Source organism: Stegodyphus dumicola, chromosome 1 (genome assembly GCF_044657685.1).
Source record: "Stegodyphus dumicola isolate Sdum_Otavi_A_Nest chromosome 1, ASM4465768v1".
NCBI classification, from domain to species: domain Eukaryota; kingdom Metazoa; phylum Arthropoda; class Arachnida; order Araneae; family Eresidae; genus Stegodyphus; species Stegodyphus dumicola.
The window spans coordinates 290,699,555-290,720,205 of record NC_140768.1 but is presented as its reverse complement, the minus strand read 5'-3'; the positions used below and the strand labels follow the sequence as shown (position 1 = coordinate 290,720,205).

Below are 20,651 nucleotides of genomic sequence, written 5' to 3'. Positions count from 1 at the left end.
GTAACCTATCATCATCGCGGCTGGAGGCCGACTGCTGTTTTTCTTCTTCGCCATTAGATGGCGTTCAATAAAATAGTTCGGTTGCAGTTAAATAGTTCTGTTACAATATACATATTACGTTCAGAAAAGTAATCTAGAAACGCAGCTGGAACATATAATTTAAAATGCTTTTTATGAGAAACTTAATTTTATGAGATAATAATGGTTTAGTTTTATCAGTTGGTAGCATTAGATATAAAATTCCAATTAATATATATATATTTCTTTTTATTAGCTCGAAAGGGTCCTTAGTCAAAGTTGAATCACTATGAAAGGCGTGTCACTTTTTAACTTGTTGCTATTAAATATTATGTCCCTCTATTATATTTAAATAAATTAAATAATGAAAAATCTGCATAAATATATGCATGTTCCTTGTATTGTCAAAAAACAACGGTACCTAGAGCCATCGAATTTTGCATAGCACAGTCATCCACTCAAACATGGGCACCTGGAAGTCCGAATTTAGAAATTTGAATTTGTTTTATTATCGATTTCATATTTTGTAAAACTTTAACAAATTTTTGATTAAAAATTTAATGCTTTCAAAGTAAGCATGGCAATACTGTACGGAAAAAAACATTTTTATCTCCAGCGCGCGAGACTGCGTATCGTAAATTCTAAAGATATGCTGTTTTTAAATGTTTTGTGATTTTGCTGTTGAATCGAATTTTATGTGGCGTAAGCGCCAAGAAAGTGTTATTTAATAAATAAAGTAAACACACAGAACGTTAATAATAAAAAGACAAAAAAAAAAAAAAAATTTGTGCAAAGCCGTCTTAATAAGAATCCTGAAAACTGATATGGTGAATTGAGAAAAGACCAGAAGAAAAACAGAAAAATGTATGCCAATACTTAACGCTGCATCGGGAATCCTAAACGTATGCTGCTATGTGGAAGCCCTAATTTGAATTTGAAATATGTTTATTATCGATTTCATATTTTGTAACACTTCAACAAATTTTTGATTAAAAAACTAAACGATTTCAAAGTGAGCCATGGCAACGTTGCACAGAAAAAACATTTTTATCTCCAGCGTGGGAGACTATGTATCGGAAATTCTACAGATATGCTCATTTAAAAATTATTTTGCGATATCGTTGTTGAAGTGAATTTTATGTTAAGTACGAAGAACATGATATTTAAAATAAATAAAGGTAACACACAGAATGTTAAAAAAAACGCTCCTTTAGACATATTTTAAAATCTGAAACCTTTCAGGCTTTTTTATTACTTTTTTTACATTTTTTTTTTATTTTTTTTTTTTTTTTGTGTGTGTGTGTGTGTGATTTTAAATTTAGGGATTGAGAGAGAAAGATTTCGGAGAGCCTAATTACCAAGAGTTATTAGTACTTTTGGATAATCATAATAACTCTAAACCGAAAGTTATATCTATAACCGAAAGGTTCGAATCCCGGAGAAGGCACGGATGTTTGTAAATGTATAATGTCCGTGCGGCATGGGGCACTCTATATAAGCGACGATTCGAAAGTCCTCTCGAGAGATTGGGGGTGGAGGAAGAGGAGGAGTGGGATATCCTCGGACCCCTTCCCCCCCCCGTGGTTCTCTCCATCAAAATCTGGGGTTGACTCAGGCGAACGCCTGGGAAGTACTGGTTAGGATCTGTTGTACCTAGGCAGTCTCAACCACGGGGGCATAATAACAGACTTCGCAGAAGGTCAGAGGACTCTCAGGACAGAGTAAGGCTCGGCAGGGACCATACTGGTACTGCCTTGTCTGCCCTTGCTCTGCGGGGTCGCAACATTGTCGATTGAACAAGGGCGGGGCAGCATTAATCCTGTTTGGCGGCTATTAGGTCGCATTAGGTCGGGAGCCGTCTCGTTCCATCAGCGTTGTAAGGTGCTCAAGACTGTTGCCAACGACAGGCGTAATCTTGCGCTCCTTGCCACGAGGAATTTCGTGGGATTGGGATAACTATACGTGAGTTTTGAAATAAATTATAAGTATTAATAACCAGAGTACCGCAATAACCCAATGATACATAACAATGTGAGGGATGAGATGGGTGACCCAGGGGAGGAAACATTTATTAAGGAACTTACCCTGAGCCAGTGATGCCAGACGCTAAATAATGGTATCAAATTTTCACATGTGAATCAAACATTTATTTTACTTTCTCGAGATATTATTCTTGATTAAAAATTAAAAAAAAACACATAAAACGTGCCAGATCTACTGAAATAGGGTCCTTTTATCTGACATGACGAAATACTTATACATTACTGAGGAACACATTCGATCAAGTCAATCGTACTCAATCTGCAAAAAAAAATTGTCTTGAGAAAGCAGAATGGAGAAAATAGTCTGACGAGTACGAGATGAAAAGAACACTAGGTTCATTTTTGTAAAATGGCAGAAGTTCGTAATCGCAGGCACGTGGTAATACAAGCACGAGGTTTACGGATACAAAAAATAAGGGCGAAGTTATATCTCATTCTTTTCTTACTCGCCTAAATGTGAACTCCAGAATCAGCTTTTCAATACGAATACGTAGTTTCAAAATATCTCACAGTTCTCCAGCTTGTCGGGCATTAGTCAACAACAACAAGCAGAAGTAGCAAAAAGCAAGTAGGTCTTGCGTTATTAAGACATCTTTATGAACAAAGAATGAATTTTAATTCGTTTCAAATCTAAAATGCTGAATGACGTAAAATAATTAAATCTGCATAGTTCAGAACAATTTTTGTTCCTTTCCCTTATTGGTCCCTTTTCTTTATTTGATGATAATTACTGCTGCGAAGTTCATCGTTTTCTTCTGCGTAAAATTTCTTTTGCATTTCTGTCTTGAGAAAAATAAAAACTTGTATGTAAAGTTTTAGCTTTTAAAAAACGCGCTTATTTTTACTTCCTTGTACGAAAGGAAGTATTGTAATCACGAAAAATGCCAGGTATCATATTTCAACCAAAGTATTTATTTTGACCGCTGTCGAATGTAATTTAACGATGTTTTTGCATGACATCTATTCGTAACGATAGAATAAAGGACTTTTCCTCAAAACGAATTATAAAACTGATTTAAAATGGATTCAGAAGAGATTTTTTCGTGGTGTCCCTTACGAACGTACGTACGTATATGTATGTATGTACCCCGCATAACTCAAAAATAATTAGCCTCAGAACCTTGAAATTTTGTATATAGGACTGCTATAACATGTAATTGTGCACCTCCCATTTTTGTTGCAAATGGCCGCACCAAAATTTAAAATGTAAATATACATTTAACAAATATTATCTATTTAAATTCTAAGAGCACATGCAAATTAATTTCACGTATCTAAAACCATGAAAAAATTGCATAAGTGAATAATTGTTGAACAGGCAGGAGACGGACTTATCAGGAGGAAGTTGCCCCCAAACCTAACTCTTCTATTACTCAATTCGTGTTTCGTCATTCATATAGACAAGAGTAAAAGTAGAATTCAAAAACAAACGTAAAACCAAATGTTGTGAATTACTAAAAAAGAAATTTAACCTGTGGAATTTTGAGAAAAGCAAGTAACTAGAGTTAAAATTAATTAAAAGTCAATTAAGTGTACAAAACCAAATTTTTTAGAAAACCAAAGTAATTTAGAAACTCTTGCCTACTGGAAACTTTCCCAACACGAATTATGCACGTAAACCTAAAATAAACTATATACAACTATCGAAATATAAACATAATGATAATAAAAATAATAATAATAAGGCTAGTTAATAGCAAGTTTTAATTTAACTTACCTAGATCTACATATTTGAATTTCTGAGTTGTACTAGCATTTGCTAAACTAGGTGAAGTTGAGTAGTTTGTTACTGCTAACTGAAAAAATAGAGGGCGCTAATACAATGTAAAGTTGAATGTAAATCTGCTACCTGTGAGAGCTATTGCACTCGTAAAAAACTATGCTGTAAAATTTTTAAAATGTAAAATGTAAAATGCTTGTTTTGTGTGCAAAAATGTTGCTAACTTTGAGTCATTATTAAAATGTGTAAAAAGTAAAAATTATGATTAATTAATAATTATAATTATTTAATTAATTTAAATTTAATTTACTTTACTGTTCTTTTGTGAAACAATATATATACGCACTGCGTTACTTAACTCAGAGAGCTCAGTTTTTTTTATTCTTATATGTTGGTAAATTGCGCAGTTTTGGTTGAATTATGTTGTTCTTATCTTCTGGTTAAGGTTTTTATGCCTTTAGTTAATCTGCATGCAATAGTTGTAGAATTGTAAAAAATTTAAAAGTTGATTAAGTGCGGCTAAGCATAATTTTTCTTACTATAGCAGCCCTATTTGTTTACATTTGGAACAGTAGAATAGAGAATTCAATCTTCCTGCACCTTCAGCATCTTTTTGCCGAGTGGAACCAACAGGAAACTTAGTTTTGTGCAGCGAAAAATCTGCCTTCTTGCCTGCTGTCCAAATCGCTAGTTTTGCGTAGAAATTAATTGTTTTAACTATATTTAGTGTTTTTTGGTTTTCTATATCTTTCAGTTTTTAATGAAGATATTTTGAGTTTTTAATTATTTTTGCTTTGCTGCGAAGTGAGAACTGAATTAATAGAATCAGAGATATATCTGTAATGAAATTCAAGGAAATAAGTTTAACTGAAATGCAGGGAAAATGCGTGTAATTTAATACTCCGTACCAGGAAGTCATGTGGTGTACGCGTCAGATTTTTTTTTCTTTTAATATTAATGACAATCTTACTGGGGAATAAATAGTATAAACAAAATTCATTCCATTTTCAAAGAGAAACGATTGGAAATCCTTATAGCTTTTATTACTCGGAAAATTTTTATTAGAAAGTAACTTTCATCAGAAGAAAATCTTAAAAATATGGGACCTTCAAAACACGAACTTTAAAGATGCTGTCAAACATCTTCAGTGGAAAGGGGGCAAGCTTAAGACAAAAAGGAATTCGTCGGCTTAAAAAGAAAGTACTGATTTTAATTCCATTTCTCCTCCTTTTCCCAAAATCAGAAACCTTTTTTTACTGACATCCATCATCAAAAAAAAAAAAAAAATGTTTAATTCTTTTCTTAGACTTCTTATTTGAAATCATTCTCTGAATTTTGGTTTAAGATTGTCTTTGTCAACTAAATAACTCGTAAATAAGACTTATTACATATAGCTGCGTATCTCAAATACCGTATATAAAGTTACTTTGGAAGAAAGGAAAATAAATCAGATAACCGCAATGCATTGTCAAAAGTACAGGGTGGGGCAAATAAAAGTGGCTCGAAGAACAGAGTTCCAGATTACAAAGAAACACAGCAAAGTAAAGGAAATACAGTACTAACCTGACTACAGCAGATGTTGAAATTGACTACCATTCATTTCTTGGCACTTTTGGACTCTTTTCAGCAAGTTACTGAAGGCAGATCGAAGCTGGACTGCAGGAATTACTGCAATCTCATTCGAAACGGTCTGCTACAGTTCTTGAAGACTGTGAGAGTTTTTGCGATGCACTTTAGACTTGAGAGAGTGAAAAGTAAACAACTTAGACTTGAGGGAGTGAAAAGTACAAAAAGTAACCAGATCAGGTGACTTGGGGGGTCAGATAGGGCCAACACCAGACTGACTTGTGCTAACAACTCTGTCAGGCTTGAAAATTGTGTAAATGTGATCTAAGGTGCGGCCGGCTGTATAGGCAGCTACTCCATCCTGTTGGAAGTAACTGTAGGTCTTTTCCTTCTAAGTTAATATTGCCACAAATTGATTAAATTAGTGAAAATGCAACAATTCGAATTCAGCGTCTGATGAAAAAAGATGAGACCAATAAGGCGGCGTGCAGACACTCCACACCAAACCCCAACCTTCTGATCATGCAATGGTTGTTTTTGGTGGAAAGTATGCCGCTGTTGCCCAGAGCCTGTGATTCTACGAGTTGGCATAATCACTCAGGTGAAACCAGGCTTCATCAGAAATAAAGAAAAGATCCATGTCCAAGTCATTCAATCTCAGTGATCAGCCATTCACAAAACTGGAGGCGCTGAGCAACATCTGCTGATTGTAATGCATGCACAACGCACTCTTTGTAGGGATGCCTTTTCAGGTCCCAGTGATGTATTCGATGATCGACGTGACATGTCGGTCTCTTTCGACAGTCGTCAGGTTGATTTGGTAGGACTCTGAAGCATTCTTTGCTAAACTGCAGCCACACTCTCTGGTGTTCGGAGACGTTTGGGAATGTTTTTTGACTTGTTCAAAATAATTTTTTTCTGACGCCATTTCTAGAATAATCGTTGCTTGTCACTTTGATACCATTAAACATGTGAGTAAATAACTGACCACGTTGTTTTCACGACTTTGTTGTAACGCAACTTTCCACAATGCACAACACCCTCTGCTGCACTGTGAGTATCATCTTCACATCTGCCCTGCTCAACTCACACTGACGCAGCCCACACCGAACTCTGAACTAGTTTGGATAACGTGGTGTGCGCGTCACGTTGTATGGTTATATGCATACATTCACATCTAGTCGTATCCACTCGTTCGAGCCACTTTTATATACTTTCCTTTGCTGTGTTTCTTTGTAACTTTTGTTTTTATATTTAACTCCTTGTACGAAGTAAAGGAAGTACCGTAATCTTGAAAATTTTCGGGTATCATATTTCACTTAAAATATCCATTTTTGACCGTTCCGAATCCATTTGGAAGATTTTTTTTTTTTGCATGGTGTCTGTACATACGCACAGAATAAAACAATGCGAATTTTGACCATTGGTAATTTCGTGAGCACATTCACGAAACGTGCATTAAAATTTGAATAAAGAATACGATGTTACTAAGCGTATTATTGAACGATGTTCCTAAACTTGTATTTTGAACAGCCATGCCTTTTAACTTTTGAATTTTCTTTTTTTTTTTTTTTTTTTTTTTTTTTTTCGTTTTTAGTTGGCACCAAAGTTCCAGGAATCGTACGGAAACCAAAGACTGCAGTGCAGATGGTAAGTTATGTTTCTTTTTCTTCTTTCGAAGCTTATTATTATTAGTTTATGAAAAAGAGAAATATAATTCACTGAATTTCAAATATCCATGCAAGTGGATGCTCATATTTTTGCTTCTGCATATTGTAATATAATAATAAGTAATGGATCAAATGGATCATGTCGTCATCCGTACTATCCTAATATGAAATTTCACACCTATGTTCACTATGCAAAGTGCTATATAAATCCGCAGTCCACCTGTGACATAGTGAAATTCATAAGCAGCCAATTTAATAGAATACACGTCGCAAATCATTTTACGAAAGGAAAGAAAATAGCCCTGCACCAGAAAATTATCTACGTTACTGCATTTAATGTCCTTAACCTTTAGCAAAATGGATTTGAATATTTATTTCATATTCAGTACAAATGCAAGTAATTTTTATTTATAATCCATAATCTTTGAATTCGAATATTCATAATCTATTGATGATTCTGATTCTTTAATGAAAATTTCTTAATCAGGAATGGAACATAGATCATCTCATATGCACGCTTGTTTTGCATGTACACCTTGCACAAAAAAGGGGACAGTTCTATACCTCCCCGTTCTACTGGACGGATTGTCGAAATTTAACTTGCGTTTTTCATGTCTCCAAAAAGCGACTTGCGATATACAGGGTGTTTATAAAGTCCCGGACCCATTTTGATGTTTAATAACTCATAACATAATACAGATAGATTAAAATTAATAACAAATGGTTAGATAGTCTCAAAAGGTTTCATGACCTTGTCAATGAACTTCCACGTGTACCCCCTTCGTCGCACGGAGAATAGCAAGTCGATATTCAATTTCACGCCATACAATCGGCAAGCATGTGTTGTGGTGTATACATTCTCCTTAATATCCGGTCGAATAAAACATCACATACAAAAGTACTAGAACAAACATATCAAAAGTAAACAAAGCATTGTAACAGTTGCCAAAAACAAAAGAGAGCAAAATACAATTAATAAACAGACGATATTTAGAAAACTACAGATATTTAGACTAGAAAATGAAATTATCTGAAATTAACCACACGCGCAGACGATATTTACAAAAGTAAAGATATTCAAATCTGAAAAGGAAAATATATAAATTATTCCATCAATAATTGCCATAAATTTGTTTATATCTTCATTATTTTATGAGCTATTAAACATCAAAATGGGTCCGGGACTTTATAAACACCCTGTATATTACATTTATATATAGCATTGTTCTAACATAGATATTTTCACCCAAAGTCGGGCTTTTTCTGAAATGATATATGAATGTTTTTCCACACTTCGTATCTACGACTCAAATTATGCCAAACTGCCAAGTTTTGCAAAAATCGCACGAGTAGGTTTTAAAATACGTATCTCCCAAAATTTTAGCTTTTCGATGTTAATTGAATTTGATATACTATATTTATTAATATCTCGTTTTTAATTAAACTTACTTAATTCCTTCTTCCAGAATTCGAAATTTAGGCTTAATCCAAATATAACTCATACATGTTTTACTACGCATTTTAAAAATTTGTGTTTTAAATATTTTTTATAAATTTTTCGAAAACCATTTTGTGTTATAATCTATCAAATTTCTACGATCATCTTAAAGTAAAAGTATTTCTAATGTGCGAAAAATTAGAATTTTTTATTCAAAATTTCCTAAGATATGCGTGAATTTACATTTTCGAACGTTTTTAAGTTTGGTAAATTCGTTATAATCGATAATAACGCCAAATGTGGTTTGTTAGAATTATTTGAAAGTATGAACGGCGACATTATTTCCTTTCTTGTACAATGAAAAAAAAGTAAGTAAAATAGGTTGCTATAAATTAAGAAATTTCCCAAGTGAATTATTCTTGGCGCAAACTGAAACAAATTTTCCTAGATAAATTTTTTAACTTCTCCATAAATTTCTCACCAAAAATTACAAATTTAATATTCAGCGTACTTTGAGTCGTAGAATCGAAATATGGAAAAACATTGGTATCTTATTTCAGAAAAAGCATGATTTTGTGTTAGAAAAATGCTATATATTAATCTAATATGTATCCTAAGTCTGCTTTAGAGACATGGAAAATGCAAATTAAATTTCGACAATCGGCATTTTGAAAATGTCCCATTTTTTTCCTGGAGGATGTACAACAAGTAAATATTCAGAACTTTTTTCCCTACTCCATGTATATCTTTAATTTTATATACAGTGTCTCACAAAAGTGATGGGACACTTGTGCTTTACAAAAGGAAACTGTAATAAAATAAATTAAAAAAAAACATGTAAAAATTTTTTGTGGGTGTGTTTCATACTTAAATTTAGTAACAATTATTACATAACATACATTTTCTCTAAATATTAAAATAATAATTTAATAAAAATACAATTGTTTAGAACGGAGCAAAAAATGGCTCACATAAGTGATGGGACACCATTAGATACTACTACGTACTACAATAAAAATAATTTTTTTGGCTTTTATTTTTACTCAAAAGCAATTAAAAATAATTTATAAAATCATCTGCAGTCTTTCTCTCCAGTTTGTTTTGGAATTTTTATGTTTTTTAGCTCTGTGCAGCCATGAATGCTAAACGAAAAGAAACTTTGCCTGAAATTCGAAAATTAGTTATTAATTTGCATATTGAACGTGAAAAATCTATTAGAGAAACTACTGAAACAGTTAACATGAGTCATTCAACAGTTTTCAATATCATTAAACGATATAAAAAGAATCATATGATTCAGCATAAAAGAAGACCTGGTCGACCATCAAAGCTATCCAATGGAATAAAGCGAATTATTGTTCGAAATATTTAAAAAAATACAAGAATGAGTGCTCCTAAAGTTGCTGCTGATTTACAAGCATTATATGGAGTGATTGTTAATCCTGAGACTATTAGAAGAGTAATTCGATCTGCTGGATATGACGGTAGAGCAGCCAGGAAAAAATTCTTCGTAAGTGAAAAGAATAGAAAACTCAGATTGGCTTTCACAAAATCCAACATAAATAAGAACTCTGATTACTGGAATGAAGTTATATTTGCTGATGAGAGTAAATTTAATATATTTGGTTCTAACGGTAGAATCTTGGTTTAGAGAAAACCCAGGATATAATTTCGCAAACAGAACTTGGTGCCAACAGTAAAACATGGTGGAGGAGGAGTTATGGTATGGGGGTGTATGTCATCCGCTGGAGTTGGTAATCTTGCTTTTATTGACAGTATAATGGATCAGTGCAAGTATATTGACATTTTGAATCAAAATGTGAAATCTTTAGCACGAAAACTGACCCTTCATAACGATTTTAAATTCTACCAGGACAATGACCCCAAGAATACTGCTTTGAACGTTAGACTATGGCTGCTGTATAACTGTCCTGAAATAATAAAAACACCACCACAATCTCCAGACTTAAATCCCATAGAGAATATTTAGCAAGAATTGGAATCAAGAATTCGCAAACACACCATTTCTTCAAAGCAACAATTAAAATCATTGCTTCAAAAAGAATGGGGTAAAATCACTCCAGAAATCACAAAAAAATTAGTCGAATCCATCCCAAGAAGATTAAATCACGTTTTAAAAGTAAAAGGAAATCCAACAAAATATTAAAACATTTTAAGAAGTAAAATTTTTGGATAAATATTTGATGGAAAAGTAAGTGTCCCATCACTTAAGTGAGCCATTTTTTGCTCCGTTCTAAACAATTGTATTTTTATTAAATTACTATTTTAATATTTTGAGAAAACTTATGTTATGTAATAATTGTTATTAAATTTCAGTATGAAACACCCACAAAAAATGCTTACATGTTTTTTTAATTTATTTTACTATAGTTTCCTTTCGTAAAGCACAAGTGTCCCATCACTTTTGTGAGACACTGTATATGTTTAGTTACTTGTAATACTTTTAAAAATCATCCAAAAATTGTCTGTTACCGTTAGTCTGGTACAAATTACATCGTTGATCCGAACGTTTTAAATTAATTAAATGAATGTTATCACCTGCTGCATATAGATGGCGCTCATAGTCAGATTTTAGAACATGACTGGTCTAGGCATAAATTAATTAAAACTTTCTACTTTGTATTATTCACAAGTGAATTACGAAAATGTTATGCTTAGGAACACTGCCAAAAAAATTATTTATTGAATAAAATACAACTTATTGCATAAACGAAAAAAAACATTCATTCGAATATTCACGATTTGGCAACGTAGATAGATATACACAGTTTTAGATAAATTTATTATATTTATTAAATACTGTAAATGTATTTAATAAATTTTTAATTTATTAATTTAAGATTTTTTTTATTTTCAAAGTAAGGTATTCACATAATTAAAGATAAATATTGCAATAAAACAATATTATCCGAGATTACATAGACTGATACTACTTCGGATAATGAAAAATCCATGCATTCATGCTATTTGCGATTAAATATTTCGCTTCTTAATTATTTCACATATTTATATGACATAATATACAGTTTTTAAACATTTTCTCGTAACCTAATGCCTGAATTTAATGCCTTAAGAAAACAAAGGGAAAAGAAAACTTTCTTATTTAAGAAAACAAAGGAAAGAAAACTTACAAATATTTATTTTTGCAGTGAAGTAATTAAAGCTCATTTTGTAATGTTTACTTTATTTTTGCTAATAGTTATTTTAATTTGTTGGCCTTTTCTGTCTTCTCTTATTCCCCTCGCGTTTCCTCGACAGGATATAAATTTGCTAGGATGAAGAAAAATAGAAATTAACTATTTATTTATTTAAAGTGATAAACGGATTTAAACTGATAAATTAAAATTATTGTATTTAAACTGACATATTATGATGAAATGATAAATTATTGTATTTAAACTGATAAAGCGAAAAGTTTAGTCAGAGCGTGGTTTCGCTACTGTGAGCGCATGTTTTTATTTCTGCCAGCTGTTAACCCTTAAATATCGGCTTCGCATTCTTGCCGACGAATTATTATCCTGCCGGTGTAAGTTCTAAGTCAGCCAGTTATATTAAACTGAATTGTGTAATCTTGAATTACTCTTGCATTTAATGTTACATTATCTTTTGAGTTTCTCACCGCAAATGTTCGGTGTTAAGCATGTAAATCCGTACATACAGCATACAATATAATCATAAAACTGAGCATAATAACGTATAGATAACAATTAAACTAAGAATAAAAATAAACGTTTCGATAAGAAAATTTTTACTTAATCAACGGGTTTTATTGTTTTTTTGTGTTGTTATTTTTTAAAATTTTCAAATATAAACAAGTTTTCAGAAATAAAATCACAGAATTTAGTTGTCCAAAAATTCAATTTTTATCAATGCGCTTGATGTATTGGGTGCAGTGTTTCCAATACTACGCAACCTGTTTCTTCTTTCCATAATAAATTATTGACTTAATTTAAATTTTGCTTTTTTTTTTGGGGGGGGGTAAGATGAGGTAACGTTAATGATGTTGGTTCGATAAAACTTTTTTTTTTAAATGTTTCACTCGAATAACTTTCAAATTTCAAAACTTAACGCAACCATGTATTTTAAATAAAGCTTTTGCTTGAACCTCTTCCTTCAAAGCTATCATCTCTTCGTGCTTCATAATATCAAGATTAAATACATCACAGTTCAGTGGTTCCATAAGCCATGACGGCACATTCAAATTGGCATTGTCTTCGAAGTAAGCATTAAAATCTTCTTTTAAATTTTTTATGTGGTTTGTATATAACGATATACTTCTCGAGGAAATACATCCTTTTCAATACAGGAGATACTCATTAAGTTACCAAAATAATGGAATTCTTTTTGAATTAATATTAATATAAAGAATTCAATTTTAGAACGGAAACCGAAGACAACCATTTCAGCTTCGATAAGATTGATTTATCTTCCTTGCAGTTCGCTTTGCATGGCATGTCGCTATAAGATTGTTAACTTTAAAGAAAAATCCTACCACGGTAAAAATGTTTTTGCAATCAGTTGAATCTTGATTACACCGATCAATCGCCGAGGATTATTCCACTATAGACCCCCAATCATCATTCATTCATGTCAAAATTTCATCAACCCTCAAAGGGCCAATATCAACCCCGTTGGGAACCCCTGAAGTAAGAAAAAAACATTAATTCATGGACTTATTTAACTCTTACTATTACATTACTAAGTATTTACACTTTTCGATTCTACACCCGGAAAAAAAATGTTGCACTTTGGAAATTGAATTTTGATAGCGAGTGGCATAGTATGTTGTTTGTTTGCCGTATACAGCGTTTTCGTTCACATCAAAATTTATTATTGTTATGCACTTTTTCACTTTTTTGCTAATTTTACTTAAAGTTACTATTATGATATCAAAGTGCTGAACAATAACCAAAGTCTGTAAAGGTGTAGAGACATTAAGTTATTTCGGAGCAGGAAAGATGAGAAATGAGCAACACCTTCGCCTGGAATCGAACCACGGACCTCTGGAATACGCGGCCAGCGTGCACACCACTATACCACGAAGGCACATTAAGAAGGGGGAAGAAATACCTTATATACTCCCCCTTTTAAAGGGCGATTGGGGTTTTCGGGGACCCAGTCGCCAAATCCTGGGTGTGGAGAATCATTATCCACCACCCGTTTAGTTCGGTCGCCACTGTAGAGACGTTAGGTATCTTTTTGGAAAGAGTAGTCATGAAAAATGAGCAACGCCTTCTCTGGGAATCGAATCACGGACCTCTGGAATAAGAGCCCAGCATGCATACCACTACACCCCCTACACCCCGAAGGCACGCTAAGAAGGGGGGAGAATATCTTATCAAAGAACTAAGTACATGAATTATACCTATAAGCGATGAATGGCTAGGCATGGTGAACATGCAATTAAATATTCCACCAGCCAAAATAAATTTGGGCTTACGAATGGACAACCTACGACACCGCCAGGGGTGGCAGTGCTTGAGATGCATCAGACAACAGCAGCACCTTGGCACCAGAATGGTACCGTGGGCCCCAGGAAGGCGTAGCTAGTGTAAAGGGCCTATCGTCGTCCATGCATCAAACTCCTAGGCCGAAACATCAAAATTGTGCGGAATCTCAAGTATTTAGGGGTAGTATGGGACCAAGGTCTCACCTGGATTCCGCATATCATGGAAACCAGAAACAAGTCAATTATCGCCCGCATAGCAAGACAATTTCAAGGTCGCAACTGGGGCCAAAACCCCCATATCCAAAAAGTGCTATACCTCACAGTTGTAGAAAAAATAGCTTTATACGCTGCTTTCATCTGGGCGCAGCCAATGGGAACTCGCAAGATCAGGCAACTTATAACGTTACAACGCCCCTTCACCCTGCAATTAAGCAAAGCCTACCGCACAACCGCCACCAATGCAGCAACAGTTCTAGCCGGCATATTACCACTCCATACAAAAGCAGAGATGGAAGCAACTTTCACTAAATTGATACACCTACGCAAAGATGCGACTTTCGCAAATACCAGATACAGTCCAGTTCAGTTCGAACGTCCCTCCACTTCTTCTCATACTCATCCAGCTCTCAGAGGAAGTGGAATCCACATCAAAATTGACAAGCAACAGACTCACACCTCGACACACGCACCACGGAATGGGGACCAGATCTACACAGACGGTTCAAAGCAGGAGAATGGTGTAGGCAATGCTTTTGTGCACTATGAGAATGGCAAAATTGTACACGACTGGCAAGGACAACTTCGCACTCACAATAGCATCTTCCAGGCGGAAGTACTGGGAATTACGGCAGCAGTGCAACATCTCATAGATTACCAGATCCCACGAGCAAATATTTATGCCGATAGCCTTTCAACTTTACTTGCACTTGAGAACCATCATCATGTCTCACCGCTCATACTCAATCTCCAACATCTCCTTATGCAACACCCTCATTACCATCTCAATCTAGTCTGGGTTAAAGCCCATGCGAATAATGAGGGAAACGAGGCTGCTGACACGTTGGCCAAAGATGCAATTTCCAACCCGACAGCCCAACCCATCACCGTACCTGCGCCCTGCTCTTATCTAAAGGGCCTCCTACGAGAGCAAGGAATGCACCAATGGCAACGTGAGTTTACCGAATGCGAGACAGGCAGACGGACTTTCACCCGCCTCCCGAAAGTTTCCACCAATCGACTCTTTGCCGTAGCACCTCTCACCTACTTCATCACGGGTCACGGCCCGTTTCCCAGCTATTACAATCGCCACGGCATCTCAAATACCGATATCTGTGTCTGTGGATCAGAAGGGTCACCATACCATTACGTATTTGAATGTCCTTTGACGGCTGCACACCATCTCCCGCTACCTACAAATAATAGGAACGCCTATCATCGGTTCCTTATAACGCATAAAGGAACGGTTAATTCAATCTCTAGCATCATGAATACCATCGCGGTATTGGGCACATATAACTATGACATACAACATATACCTTTGCCTACCGTGCTAAAATTACGCTCTGGTGTACTGACGATAAGCTCTAAGAGTAGTCCAATGGATTTTACAATATCTGGGCTTCACCACAACTGTGTGTTTAAGCTCCCGTGACCATCAATCTAAAGTGGCAATACTAACAATTCGTAAATACGTGGCATCTCCTTAGTGAGATGTGTTATGCCTCCATAATGATACGTGTGTAATCCCTTCAACAACATGTGAACAGGCATCTTCTTATGCAGTGTTAGTGAACGCTTGTGTGCCTCACGGTGCACTCATTACTGGGGCACTGCCCAATAATTAGTGCTACAACATCCTCGTGCCTTTTTAATAGTGTTTTTTTTTTATATATCTATGTTCTTAGCGACGCTACAATAATCAACGCCTTAGCAATCTAACTGCACTCTTTGCACACATGAGTATTCATGAACTCATCATTCATCATTCAAGATGTACCTGTATTTATATACAACAGAACTGCCTTACACTAACATTGTGCTCCAGCTTTCATGTGACTTCATGTACTCCATTTGTCGTTTTGTGCCTTAAGTGACTATGTGTATGTACCTGTTTTTTTTTTTTTTTTTTTTTTATGTTTATGCATTTTACGCATTGTGCTTTGTGTATTGTTGCCTATACATTTTTATGTCTTTTTATGCGTACTTCTTATTATTCAAGTACTTTTAGTTTAACTACCTACTATCTGTAACACCACAGCTTGCCTCTTCAATCTGTAATACAGTCCTACTAATGCCCTTGTAAGGCCATGTACTTCCCTTTGATAACCTCAACAATCTCCTGGTGCAGCCTCGTGTGGCTCCAGGAGGCTTTTGCCGTAGTTAGAGGAGTGCGTGGAACACATGCATGTTTACCTCTGTTAGACACCAGGCGTTCCAGTCTTCCGTAACCTACCTACCTACCTACCTACCTACTTACTTGGGGTAAATAGTAAGAGGTTTCTGCACTCATACTTAACTTAGCCTAACCTAAGTGTTATTACACTTGCACTCTTTTTGATTCGTGCTATTATCGCTGATTTCTCTTTCTGAATTAGTTATGGAAGCAGCGAAAATTTGTAACTGGCACATATAACTATGACATACAACATATACAAGTTGAAATCGATGCAACCATAACCAGAATCCAACAACTTAAGAAGGAACTTAAGAGAAAATCCTTAAAAATTGCGCCCTTTAACATAGTTTGTTGCATAGCCCAGTTACGACTGTGGACATTCAAATCTCCTCCTGCCAGATGATGGGATGTTCGAAAGTTTAGTAACAAATTACCAAGGAGGTTGATGGAAGCGTCCATGTGTTCTGCTGAATATTTGTAATAAGAGCTGAATGAAAGAAGTTTCGGGGAAAGTGCAGAATCACCCACTGCTTCGCGCGTTTCTCAGAATCGCCACCTTGAAAATAACAAGTCAAAGAATTGCACAAACTGGGTATCCATGTACACATCGACCTATTTTCACTTAAAAATATATCAGAGAATTGCACAAACGTGGCATTGTGCACTCCCTTGACTTTGTCCATGTACACATCGATACGCGCCATATAAGTGGGCGATTCTGACCTTTACCCGAAGTTTCTAAGGCTATCGCTATCAAATCCTCATCTAATTTGATGATTCTATTGTTTATGTAGGCATAATATGGCAGTTCTTGGATTAGCTGACGAGATTTCAGATTTTTACAGTAAATTTTCCGCATGCTTGGAGTAGCTGAAACTTCTTTCTGTATATAGCACGATACCTGAATGAACATAGAACATACATTCTTGCTTATTTTCGTGTACAGTGAGAAACTTAACTGTATTTTGCATTACGTCCTTGTATCTCTAGATGTTGATCTGCAATATTTTGATTGATGTGTTAGACTTTATACTCATTCAGAAACCCTTCCCTGAAAAAAATGTTGCTTTTAGTAATTAAGAACTGAGTGTACATTTAAAGGGGTGAAATTTCCAGCTGGTTTTGAAATGAAAGCTGGCAAAAATTGGTTATAATATAGCTACAAGCTAACTTTACGTAATTTGACCGCTTCATAGTATATTATAATGAGCAAAGTATGTTTAATCAGACAGCTTCCGGATAAGACAATTTGCGCAAGATAATTTTGCAAAAAGATTGTCGATGTCAACGTCATTTTCGTCATCATCTACAATAAAAATTTTCTAAAGGTAAGAAACATACCATCACAACCCTGCTAGATGTATCGATTATTGTCCAATCTGTTATGTTAGTTATATTAGCAAATTAAGACACGCCGTAAACATATATGTTTACTTCCATGCCTCTCGAGTTAATTTATACTTTTTCGTTCCCCTGGATTGACGCATTTTTTTAAAAAAAAAATTAAAAACAGGAATACTGCTGTAACAGTCTGAAAATTTTCAGATTTTATATTACACCCAAAGGATCTTTTTTTTAACGTTTTGTGTGTTACCTTCATTTATTAAATAGCGTGTTCTTCTCACTTAACCATAAAATTCAATTCAACAGTAATGTCCCAAAATAAATTTAAAAAAGCTTATCTTTAGAATATCCAATACAAAGTCTCGCGCGCTTGAGATAAAAGTGTTTTTTTTTTTTTTTTTTTTTTTTTTTTTTTTTTTTCGTACGGTGTTGCCATTTTTTGATTTGAAATCGTTGAGTTTGTTAATGCCATTTAAGGTGAACCAACGTAAAATGCCCAAACAAAATTAATAGCCCTTCTGGGCAAATTGCCCCTTTAAGTTAGTAAAAACACAATTTATTTCACGGGGGTCAATAAGTAACACTACCACATATGTCCTTTTGAAGAAAATTGTTCGGTGCGTGTTGTTTTGTAATAGAAAGATGTCAACTTTCTTATTTGGTAAATGTATGATTCTGATATATCTACTTAGAATGTTAGCCGAATCCAAAGATTCTCGAAAGTACGTTTAAAAAAATCACGTGGTCGACAATAATGCTGCCATATCTTTACGACCATGGAATTCATACAGATGCAAAAACACAGTGAAAGAATTCGCCCCAAACAAATCGCTTAACAGCACATACGAAAAAACTTTTTTTTCCTGCACTCGCTGGTATCTTTCAATCCTAAACTACCGACATTTCTCACGTTCTCTTCCCCGCCAAATGTGCTATAAAAATAAATTTTCCGTCGAAACAATAATTCACAACGCTTATATGACAAAGCATATCTCGTTTCTCCCGCCCCAAATGGGGAATTACTGGACTCTAAGCCGGGATTTGAGGTTTAGTAGGAGGTGGGGGAGGTTAAAAAATAAAAAACCCAAAAATGATCACCCCGCATACTCGCACGCGATTACAAAGAGCAAACATTTCTGCAGAGCTTCCACCCTCCCTTCACCTCCTGGAATGCAGTTTTAATCCTCGATCCCTCGATTCAAGTCAGACAGTTCGCCAAACCCTCTCAGGTTCGAGGTTTGGCAAGTCAGTTTTTTTTTTTTTTTATTAGAGAGGAAAATTTAGGAATTAGGGATTGTTCGGCTCCCTTTGTTGAGAGTTTTTTTTTGGTGTTGTTTTCATTTTATGTGTAATTTTGCAGAAAATGGGTGTAGGATTTTTTTAGAGCTAAAAAACTGCACTCGTGTCGAGTTACAAACGCTGTGAAAAAATGGGATCCTTATTAATATCAGTGGGAAAATAAATGGTTCCACATTTTCCACATGTAAAAGAATCCAACACTCAAACATGTCTTTCTTCTTCCATATAAAAATAAAGCACTTCTGAGTACTTCTTTAGGGGGGATCCCAGATTTTAAGTTGCGTTGGTTTTCTTTTTAAGCTACAATTATCCGAACTCCTATTATCCGAATCCCTTTCAGAATTTAAGAAAAAAAATAATAAATCGGAAACGTAGTGTTGGACAATCAACGATTTCAGGCATTAAAAGGAGCGAACCTACACTTTTAAACTTCCTGTCACTGCTTGAATACGAAAATGGAAGTTCTTCAAGAAAATCAATGAAGGGCAGCAACAAACAAAAATTTAGATTTCGTTTTCAAGTTGCTTTTGCAGCCATGTTCAATGGAAACCCAATCTCGGGTCCAATTCTTTGTGAAGAAGTTAAGTTAGCTCAGAAGCTTGGTTGTTCATCCTTTAACGCAAGGAACGGCTGGCTAAGAAATTTTAAGGGCAGACACGGTGTCCGTCAAACAGCTTGCTTTGACCGAGATGTTCGGCAAGCAATGACCTTCAGCACTTGTAAGTACTGTACAGTACACTATATAACATGTAAGTGCTGTCTTTTCATTTTAATTAATTAAAACCTCTTTTTCTTTAAAAATAATTTTTTTCTCCCATTTTCAACATGCAGTACATACAGAAATTAATTAAAGTGTACGTAGACCTTTTCTTCGGCAAAAACCCAGTTATCCGAATGTTTGATTATCCAAATGGGATCCGTAGCAGTTGATTCAGGTAACTGGAGTTCTACTATATTGTTTACGTTTCTATATTCAAATGAAGCTGAAATCGAAAGAGTAGTTTCGCTTTGAAACAACTTTAATAAATTCAACTACTCTCAGTTTATACAAAACAAATTGTAAACACATAATAATAAAGTACCCATAGGTAAACATCTGGTAATAATCCAATAACACAGTTAAGTATTAGAACAGTTATATGTCAGCTACATTCTAGCGACCGAATTCTATCGACGAGAAATCTAAAGCGTGTTGCCAACGCAAGGCAAAGAAAAAGTGTAAATTAATTCGAGAGGCAAGGAGGTAAACATACAGGTTTGCGGCGTGTTAATTCTATCCCATTATCTGCAGCCATGTTTTTAAATCATGTCATGTTTTTAAATGAGTCATGTTTTTAAATGCCTTCATTGATTTTGCTGATTTTCTTTATTTTTATTAAAGCTTGAAAGAAAGATCATATTTCTATTTCAAGCATAAATCACGTTAAATTAAAATAACAGAACTGTTGGCAGTCTTCTCTATACGAGATCTTCCTTTTGCCTTCCAAATGAGAACAACATAATACTAATCGGCATTACAAAATGAACCACACGTTTAAAGAAAAATATCGTTATTTAAGCCGTGAAGCTCGATTCCAACCTTTTCTACTTCAGACTTTCTGGAGTTGGTCAAAAAAAAAACTGACACTTCAAGTTTTTTATTTTCCCTGCTAAAGATGTTTGCGGTGGTGGTGTAAACATCAAACGTCG

General features: G+C 34.7%; 1 protein-coding gene across 4 annotated transcripts in view; it reads left to right on the top strand.

Annotated features, from left to right (window-relative positions):
- sick (sickie) overlaps window positions 1-20,651 on the top strand; it is a 975,074-nt gene that overhangs the window by 177,311 nt on the left and 777,112 nt on the right. For all 4 annotated transcript variants that reach the window (XM_085808514.1, XM_085808521.1, XM_085808510.1 and 1 more), the window contains exon 3: window positions 6,944-6,996. In XM_085808514.1, coding sequence (XP_085664640.1) covers window positions 6,944-6,996 — 53 coding nt within the window. The remainder of the gene's footprint in view (window positions 1-6,943; window positions 6,997-20,651) is intronic.